We start from the raw sequence: 9,733 nt of genomic DNA on the forward strand, positions 1-9,733 counted from the left end.
CCTGGGTGTGGGCAATGGGATCCACTGCCAGCCGATGGAAGAGGTTGAGTGGCTCAGCAGCTTTGACATCCGGAGGCAAGATAATCTCCTCAGGAAATTTCTGGTTGCCCACAACAAAGTGGTCCAGGCGTTTCTCCTCCAGGGAGCCGTGCAGGTACTGCAGGGCATCACCCACTCGCCGCAGGAAATGCGTCATGCGCCAGCGTGACATGGGTACGATGTTCAGGAGGTGCATCACAATGGTCTTCAGGGTGTAGGTGGAGAAGCCAAAGCCCAGCAGAGCACGGGCCAAGAACTGCAGGCATTTGAGGTGCCAGCTGTCCCGTGGAGCCTGCCGGGCAATGTGCCTGAAGAACTTCATCTCTGCCACGGCGTAGGTCTCCGGCCACATTGTGCTTGGGGTGAAGAGGGCCTCTGTGGGCTGGCTGCTCACATAGATGTCTGAATTGCCTTCTTGCACCCCAAACAGCACCTCAACCATCAGGCTCTCTTGGCCTCTGCTCACCTTGAATTTGCAGGAGCGGCTGGAGGGCAGCAGCACTAAGTGCCAAGTGTGTGAATGAGGCAAAGCCAGCCAGGCTGCTCTCACCAGCTGGTAGAACCAGCGGGCAGTTTTCTCCACATCTAGGTAGGAGCCAGAGCAGAGGGTGTTTAGGAAGTTGGGCTCCTCATTCCTCCTCTGCTCTTCCTCTGGGTGGTGGAGGAAGCACAGCACGTTCTCGTCCTGTTGCTCCCTCCTGCAGGTGCACACCGGCTCCACGCGGATGTAGAAGTTCCTCCCAGGCAACTGGCCTGAAGTGTCCATCTCCAGATGAAAGATGTGCCCCGGGGGAGGAGTGAGGGGGACAAGGACGCTGTACACGACATCCTCCTCCCGGGGACTCCACCCTTCAAAGGCACTGCCCACCCCAATGGCTCGTTGCAGCATTGGGTAGGAACTGTTGGACAAGATGTGTCCAAACACAAGGGAGAAGTTGTCCATCAGGAAAGTTGCTACCTCGCTCCCTTCCTTCAGGTCCAGAACACGCCACGGTATTTGCCGCTTTATAATCCATCTCAGGATGTTGTCAATATTATCTTCTTCTTCTATATCCTGGTCTTCTTCTTCATTTGCATCCTCATTGTTGTCTTCCAGCACAATGGCATCATGATTTTCCTCCCCTTCATTTCCACCACCATCACCACCTCCTTCCTGCTCCTGCTCTTCGCCGTTGTTGTCTGGCTGGAAGCTACTTCTCAGGCATATAATACACAGTGCCACATGAAGGCCCAGGCCAACAATCAGAGCACAGAAGTTCCAGTGCTGCAAGACAGCCCAGAGCAGGGCTCCCCAGGCCCTGACAGTGCGCTCCAGGCTGCTCTGCTCCAGCTCCTGCAGCAGCCGAGTCATCTCCCTGTTCAGGAACTTGGTGCGCAGCTCCATGCGCACACGGGTGGCCTCATCCAGCCCATCACCCGCCAGCTGTGGGTACTGGATGAGGGTTTGCAAAAGCACGAGAAGAAACATTTTGACAGCCATGGCCTACATGAGGAGAGAGAGAAGGAGTTGAGTGTGGATGAAAGGAAGGGAGAAATCAAAGGACAAGGAGATATGGGGAGTAGGGATGGGAGCTGCAGGAATGTGAGGGCAGGAAGGAGAGGGACCCAGGGTGGCTTGCATTCAGCAAGGATTCTCCCACTGCCCCACCAGCAGCAGCAGCACCATTGCAAGCCCAAGGTGTTCTGGTGAGGGATTGCCCCTGCACAGAGAGTGAGAATCCATCCCCAGGGACAGAGTTTCTGCCCTGGCCCTTGTGCAGCCCAGCCTCGGCCCAGCGTGTGTACTCACCAATTGTCCAGGCTATACTGGAGCAGTGTTACCCGCTGGGGCCATCTAGAGCTGCCCCCATTGTGACACGGCACCTGTGATGTCACAAGAGTCAGATCACAGCCAGGCCAGCCCAGCCCTTCATCCCCACCCCAGCTCATCCACTCATAATGGCCCCAGGCAACCAATTTGGTTACACCTACAGAATACAGACCCAACTCGGAGGTCAAGTAGCTAAAGGATTACAGGTGTGACTTCTGTCAGAAACTTCTAGAAATGTTATAGCTGTAGCTTCAGAAGCTCTTCTTCTGGCACAATTCTTGGTGGGAGATCTGGTTGTGGTGGGTCCAAGTGAGAGGTACTCCTGAGGGGCCTCTGTACCTTCCCTATTGTTTGGGAGGAGTATCCACCTACCCTTGGCTCCCTGGGGAGCAGGTGCCACAGGCCTTAGCATGCAGGACGTGGAGAAGACAGTGCTCTCTCAGCTGTGATAATTGTTGCTGAACATTTCCTCTACAGCAAACGCATTTCCTCTGAGAGTCAGAGCCGAGGCAGCTGAAGAGTCAGTGGCAAAGACCCTGGAACCAGAGACTCCTATTACCACCCATGTACACTGCCTGCCCTTTTTGAGAGAGTCCAATCCCTCTGGGAGCTTCACCCTGTGCGAAAATGCCAATAAATAGTGTGTTTGAGCAAATGCTTCCTCTGTTGAGTGGCTGTACCTCATTTTAGTGAGGAATGCAGGCACGGGTACTCAGTGCTTGTGGTGTGTTGACCTTGGCAGGACAGGGAGAAAAAATCAGGACCAAAGAATTGTGGGTTGAGACAAGGACAGGGAGATCACTCAGGCTCAACTTGGGGAAACATATCTAATTTTCTACCAAACAAATCAGAGTGGGATAATGAAAAATAAACTCAAATCTAAAAATATCTTTACCATACCCCTCCCTTCTTCCTGGGCTCAACTGATCGCTCTGGCCAACGCTGTGGGCCAGGACTCCCAGATCACTTGGGTAATTCTCCATGCTGGGCTGTCTGGCACAGCAGCCCTTACCTCCTAAACACCAGAGCTCTTATCTCAATATCAACCAGCTAGCAAAGGCAAGTGACTAGCTTCAGGATTTTCTTCACTCATGGATATCAGCCCATTTCCTTGACAGCAGATAGCTATCCGCAGGAACTTGGCTTTGCAGACCTAAAATAATAAAAAGGAAGTATGAGGATCTCTGTTGAATACAGCTTTAGCCTAAGTGTTTAATAGTCTGGCATAAGATCACAGTATAAAAACCAAAATTCCACATTTGAAGACTGAATGTTCTGACCAGTTATGAGTAATAGGTATTTATAGATCTGTAAGAAAGTGTAAAAAATACAGATCATCTTATGGTTTTAGCCCTAAGCACAACAGGAGGTACAACCACGATCACGTGGGAAGTCATTTCCGTGGAAACTGATAACATTTTCCATTAAACTGGAATTAATTTCAGGCTATAATCTGCTTAAGGACACGGAATGCATAAGGATGCAGCAAGACAGCTAATGCCATATGTAGAAAAAGGAAATGGCCAAACTGTGGATATGATTGGAGTCTAAAGGAGTGAGAGCAGGACTGAGTGTAAGAAAACTCTGCCCCAGCACATCATGTCACAGGCAGGAAATGCTCCCTGCCCTCCATTACCACCGGATCTCACTATGTGGGTTTCCCTGCAATGGACTGGGTAAATAATGCATGTGGAATTGATATCACTTTTCCAAATTTTTAATGGTTTTAGTTAACCTTTTAATTAGTTGTTAATAAGTAGTGTGTCAGGCCTTAAACCACTTTTAGCTAGAATTCAGCAGAGTTTAATGTAAGCTGAAATTGTGAGAAAATTTGGAAAATTACTGAAACTTTACCTTTTGATAAACTAACCTTGATAGGCTTCAATAAGCAAAGCCTGGGAAAAGAAAGATGTATTGTTGAAATCGGATACAAGGAGTGCAGAATTTATGGACCACATGGACATTCTGCAGAAACCAGAAAATAAAGGAAAAACTAACAAAAACTCAGTATATATGTAGGAAAATCCCTACCGAGGGAAAAACATACTAAAAGCATGGACCTAATTAGCATGAACAGAGAGAAATTAAAAACCAATAGAGAATAAAAGACTAATTAATGAAAGGGAATTGTATAGTTTGGAACCAATGGCTCAGTCCCAATGAGCCAAGCCCACCAGCACAACAACACCCCTGCCTGGCTCGCTCCCTAAGCCCTTCCTGGCCATCCCTGCATGTGACTCTGAGCTGCAAGATGACTTCCCAGCCTGAACTCATCCTGTCTCATCACCATGAACATGCCCCATGATCACCCTGCAGGGGGTGACTGAACCTGCCGAGGGTCTCCAGGCCTGCCCTGCTCCCTGGATGGGGGCAGTGGGACAGACAGACTGTGGCGTCAGCACACTCAGCTCCCGGGCCTGAGGGAGCTGCCAGCCCTCACTGCATGGTCTGAAGTACTGGGGATCATGAGATAAAAGCTGTTCCCACCACTGATTTGTTTTGATTAACTAGTAGGGTTGTATTAACTTCCCTGGCAGTGTTCAAGGTCTGGTTGGATGGGGCCCTGAGCATGGACCCACCTGATGTACTCGGTGGCCTCCCTGCCCAGAGCAGGCGGTTTGGAACTATATGATTTTTAAGGTCCCTTCCAACCGAAACCATTCTATGACTTTTACGATTTCTTTGATAACTTGCACCTAGGTGGGATGTATTCATGATCTCACAGTGCACAAAGGTAATGGTGGCTGGTTCACCAGATACACTGTCCCCATTTGCCTTCCCAGCTCTCTGAACAAGTTATCACTCTGCTTATGAAGCAGGTGTGAGTGCCAGCATCAGCCCTCGGAGGAGGATGTTGTTCCAACAGCAGCGCCCAGCACTTGGGAAGTGCTCAGTTTCCATAATTGGGGTGAGTTGGTGTCAGGCTAACCCCGTATCCAGACCCCTGGGGTGGAATGGAGTCAATGATGGTGTGCTGTCTCAGCCCAGTGACATTCAATAACTACAACAAGTGGCACAGCTTTTTCAGCCTCCACCAAGACCATGTTTTGTAGTTTTTAGTCTAGGCAAAGTAAGGAGAGGAGCAGTCACAACTAATGGAAATTATTCTTCCTTTAATGAGGAATTGCTTCAGGTGAAGAATTCCACTGAGTGACCAGGAGTTCCTTCTTCATTTTCTTCTCCAAAGCAGCTTATTTGCAATAATCCCAGTAGTGAACTGTGCTTTCCCTCCCTCTTTCCCCGTGCAAGTGTCAACCCAAGTATGAACAAGATGCTGTGTGATGGGACACACCTCTCATATCAGAAGAATCTGTAGTGGTTATTGCAGATTCGCAGGCAGGTTATTGAAGATTCTTCATTCGAAGACATAGACTGGAATAAGGTGATGTGTATTCCCTGTTCCAGAGCTAGAGAAAAACAAAGGTCACCAATCTTCAGACTGGCAATCAAGGGCTTCTGAAGATGCATGCACAAATAGCAAACCTGCTATCTTGAAGATAGGGCTAGAGGAAAACCCAGCTTAGTATACAGTTCAGAGGAGACAGCATGGAAAAGGTGAGGTTTCTTGGCACTTACCCACCTGATCAAACCACTACAACTGCAATCAATATCAAAGTCTCACAATCTTCCATGACTTTCATGGCTTTTTCATCCATTTTTCCCCTCAGATGAACTGAGGAAATAACCCACTTGTATTATCTTTGTGTCTGTTGTGCAGATGAAGAAATGCTGCATTTGTACATGTAAAGGGATTTCTCTTATCTCACAGGGCTGGGAGTCTGAGAGACACAAAATGGTGAACCACAGGTGCCTTTATTTTTATAGAAATAATTTAAATCTGAGTAAGAAGCACACCTTTGTTATAACTTCAAAAGAAGTGAAAGGAAGAACGACACATCCTGTTTCTACAAACCCTTTTCCAGTAACTTCTAAGGAAAGTCCTCAAACGTTTAAGGGTTTGGAAAGATACTTACCTTCATTCATAGTCTTCCTGTTTTCCTCTGAGGTCAAACAGCTTTATGTGTGAAAGGACAACCTGCACCTGACAGAGTGAAGCTATGTGCCTCTTCTTGTTTACACCAGTTCTGCAAAACTAATCCCTGAGCCTCTGCCTCTTCTTGTATTTTTGAACTCAATAAAAACACAAAAACTTGAAGAGAAGATTAGGTGGAACATATTAAATGCTTCTTCGAAGGCTGATTTGCTTCAGTGTTTTCTCATGATTAACGTAGAGCATCTGCTGAAATAACAAAGAAATTGTGCACAAAACAAAAGGAAAATTCCGGAAAATCTAAAGTCAAGAAAGTTAATCTGAGGGTTAACAATGTCCATGGTGCTGCCAAGCTCAGATCTATCTGCTGTATGTTCACAAGTCAACATCTTCATTCAAGGATTTCCCCCTGCCACCCTACAAATTCTTCTCAATGGCACCCAAACCATTCTCCTTGAAGCTGATGGGAACAAGCTCTGACACTTTGAAGTGGACAAGTAAGGCCAAGTGGACAAGAACAGTCCAGCTGCATTTCCTGAAGCTGCCTCTAAACACAGGGCAAGAAGAGGCTTCTGGGATCATCGAGGCTTGCCCTGGAGTCCAGTTCCTGGACTCAGCAGGAGACACAGGAGGGTAAATCATGTTTTTCCAAGCAAACTCCCCTGTGGACCGTTTAAAGACAATCCTCACCTGTCCCCAGAGCCTCTTGAGCAGGAGATGGCCACCTGCCAGCTCCTCACATCCTGACCCACTTTTCCTGAGAATTCAGCAAGGGAGAGTTTCACAGACAAGAGGAAATCCCTAAACAGCATGCAGCCCAGAGAATGGAAAGTTTTTTCTTGGGTTGGTTGTGTTTTGGTTTGTTTGTGTTTTTTTTTTTCCTTTCCCAACTTCCCAATGAATGTATTTGGCAGCTCGCTGTCCCTGTCAGCACAGGATCCCAGCGGAAACCAGAGCTGGGAGGGCTCTTCCTGCCCGGGGGAGGCTTCCCAGGAGTGCGAGGGATTTACTAATCGCCACCTTTCGCTCCCCCATCCCTCGCTGTGTCCCACTGAAGGCCATGTGCAGTGGCAAGCTGCAGACAGGTCTGCTGGTGGCTGGCTACTTTGTGTACCTGCTGGTGGGTGCCGCCGTGTTCCAGGCGCTGGAGAGGACTGCGGAGAAGCGGGAGAAAATGGCAGCTGCCCAGATGAAGGAGGCTTTTCTGCAGAGCTTCAGGCAGCTCACGGTGGTGGAGATGGAGCAGTTCATGAGGGTAAGTGGAGCCCTGTGGAAGTCCTTTCTCCCCGCTGTTTTCTCATTACGTGTTGCTTCCTACTCAGCCCTGCTACACAGGTTGACCTTCACTGCTCTCCTGATGTCGTCACTTGGATGCTTTTACCAAGCCCCTCTCCAGTCTGAGCAGGTTGCTCTGAAGGTCAATACAGCTTGTGTAGCTGGACAAAACCTTGTCTGTGGTAGCTATTAACAGTCCCCATCCTGCAATGTCCTTTTTTTCCTTTTTTTTTTTTTTTTTTTTTTTGGAGGGGGGGGTGTAGTTCTTGCCTCCTGTTGATTCGGCTCTCAGTGTGGCTGTGCTCATACACAATGGGTGGAAGGGTAGGAAAAATAAGGCTGTCTGAAATGAATAGCTGTGGCTTCCACTTACAACAAGTGTCACTGGTAGCACCGAGGAACAATAAGGCAAGGTCTGACTGGAGGGGAAAAAAAAGAAGCCCAAATTACTACCGGGAGAGTGGCGCAGTCAGGGTTTACTTTCTGAGGATGCTGTAGAAGTGAAACAGGTAGCCTGGTCAGGGGGAAAGCGTTTCTGGTCACAGCACGGAAAGCTGAGAATAAGTACAGTTGTCTCTTCACCATCGGTATTTCCTAGCTCTATCTGCTACACTGCAGGAGAAAATCAGAAAATCTGCTACCCTGCAGGAGAAAATCAATGCAGGAGTGCAAGCCCTGTTGGAAGGGAAACGAATGGAGATCTTAATGGGCCTGTTTGCAAAATAATGAAAGGTGGGGAAGAACTGGTATTTTTAATAACACAACCAGCAATTCAGCACCCTTTTCACCTACACATGCATTCTCTTCACCTTGATTGTTTTTTATGGGTAGGGGAGGAGAAAAAAAAAAAAAAAGATGAGCTTTTCAAGACAAAGAAATCTTTGTGCAAGGGATATGGAATGATTTTTTTAGCCCTGATTTTTTGGAACACCAGCTAAAAGGATAGTGAGAGAGTAAGCAGGGAGAAAGAATTTGATGGTGCAGTTTATTCCAGCTTGTGTCCTGCCTCTGGCAGGGCTGTGCCTTGGATTTTATCTTAGCTTTTTCTGTACAGACCATCCTGCCTTCCAGATGTCCAGTCCAATCGTCTCTGTTTGCTAAAGGCAATTATTATTATTATTATTATTTTAACTTAAATAAACTAACAGCACTTAGAATTAAAAACAAGGGAAAGAAGAGTCTGAAAATGTTTCAAGTGATAGATGACAGGGCTTGAGAGGCTTGGAAGACACATCTAATCAAGCCCCCTATGGCAGGGCAGTCTCAACTCATTCCAAACTGTCTCTGACAGATGTTCCTCTAACCTCACCTCAAAGGCCACTTCGTAAATATGTGCATGTGTGTTCATGCGTGCAGTTTGGAGAAGAGTCTATACGTCAGGCTTTGCAAATCAGTGGACTTTCTCTGAAGGTTATTCTGTAACACTAACCAGAATACAGCCTTTAAATTAAATTTTGGGTGCATGTCATGTGTACCCTGCCACAAGTCCCCGAGGCACCCCTGGGATGGATCAGAGTCACTGCTCAAAGTGCAATGGTGATCAGATCCTGGATCCACCACTGCCACCTCAAGGGTGAATCCAAATCCAGCAACCAGCCATCCCATCCCTTAGTCTAGCTCTGCCACATCCTAGCCATCTATTTTGGATCTAGGATAATTTTTTTCCCAAAGTACTCAGCCGAAAAGTATCAAGGTCCTTGATCCCACTGAAAGAAAAAGCACTAAAAGTTCTCCTAACACCCACTAAGGCAGTCAGCATAAACAGGGCAGAAGATGAACACTGAAAACCACCAGCTAACTGCTACCCAACCTTGGAGGTGAAGGTGTGAGTAGTGTAGAGGATCACCACAGTCAGGTGAATGGTATTCACAGGAAAGGAGCAGTAGTTGGATATACCTGTAGTATTCTTGCAGCAAGCACTTCAGAAAAGCAGTCGTGATGACACCAAACTTTGCCTTCTTTCCCAGAACCTGACTGAAGCCATTCAAAATGGAGTATACCCTGTTGGAAATGAATCACAGTTTGAAGAGACCAACTGGGATTTCAGTAACTCCTTCTTCTTTGCAGGCACAGTTGTCTCCACAATAGGTAGGTCTAATGCTTTTCATTTATGTGTGCTCCGTGCATGAGTGATGCTTATTACCTCTGGTTATTAGGACATGAATGGGTAATACTTTCTAGGATAAAATCTCCAGCCTTTCATTGTAACTGACAGTAAGCAGCCATGGACCTAATCTTTACCACTGCACAGCTCTTCATGCATTATTTTGGCTTGTCCAATAGCAGTGGCCTTTCATATTATTTTCCATTTGTTTCTTCTTTTAAGCCATCTGTTAAAATGTTTGCTCTGCTGTGTGTGGGAGATCACTTTCCTGGTCTTTATTCCAGGGTCAAATAGGCTTTGAATCTGAGAGTGCTGTAAAGGATTAAAAAAAAATATGGTAGGAAGTACCTGCCTGCTCCCACCTGCTTCTCCCTTTCTCTCAAGTATGCATCCCAAAAAGTGCAGGCCTGCCAAGCTTAAGCACAAAATCCATTCTGTTGGCACCTGCTTCACACTCTCATGCAGGGGAAGTCAAATCTATGTTTTTGCAGAGTGAAGCTGAGGCCTCCCTCCC

General features: G+C 47.3%; 2 protein-coding genes across 2 annotated transcripts in view; one reads left to right on the forward strand and one right to left on the reverse strand.

Moving 5' to 3' along the window:
• Window positions 1–1,861, reverse strand: part of LOC114067302 (inositol 1,4,5-trisphosphate receptor-interacting protein-like 1) — a 2,446-nt gene extending 585 nt beyond the window's left edge. Inside the window, exons 1-2 of the mRNA XM_027902625.1 lie at window positions 1,829–1,861; window positions 68–1,522 (exon numbers count right to left, since the gene is read on the reverse strand). Of these exons, the coding sequence (XP_027758426.1) occupies window positions 68–1,519 (1,452 nt within the window). The 5' untranslated portion in view covers window positions 1,520–1,522; window positions 1,829–1,861. The remainder of the gene's footprint in view (window positions 1–67; window positions 1,523–1,828) is intronic.
• A 2,887-nt stretch (window positions 1,862–4,748) lies between these two features.
• Window positions 4,749–9,733, forward strand: part of LOC114067304 (potassium channel subfamily K member 16-like) — a 13,709-nt gene continuing 8,724 nt past the window's right edge. Inside the window, exons 1-2 of the mRNA XM_027902628.1 lie at window positions 4,749–7,095; window positions 9,083–9,203. Coding sequence (XP_027758429.1) covers window positions 6,742–7,095; window positions 9,083–9,203 — 475 coding nt within the window. The 5' untranslated portion in view covers window positions 4,749–6,741. The remainder of the gene's footprint in view (window positions 7,096–9,082; window positions 9,204–9,733) is intronic.

This window comes from Empidonax traillii, unplaced genomic scaffold, assembly GCF_003031625.1.
Source record: "Empidonax traillii isolate 1590-97213 ecotype Southwest subspecies unplaced genomic scaffold, ASM303162v1 scaffold893:size250192, whole genome shotgun sequence".
Taxonomy (NCBI): domain Eukaryota; kingdom Metazoa; phylum Chordata; class Aves; order Passeriformes; family Tyrannidae; genus Empidonax; species Empidonax traillii.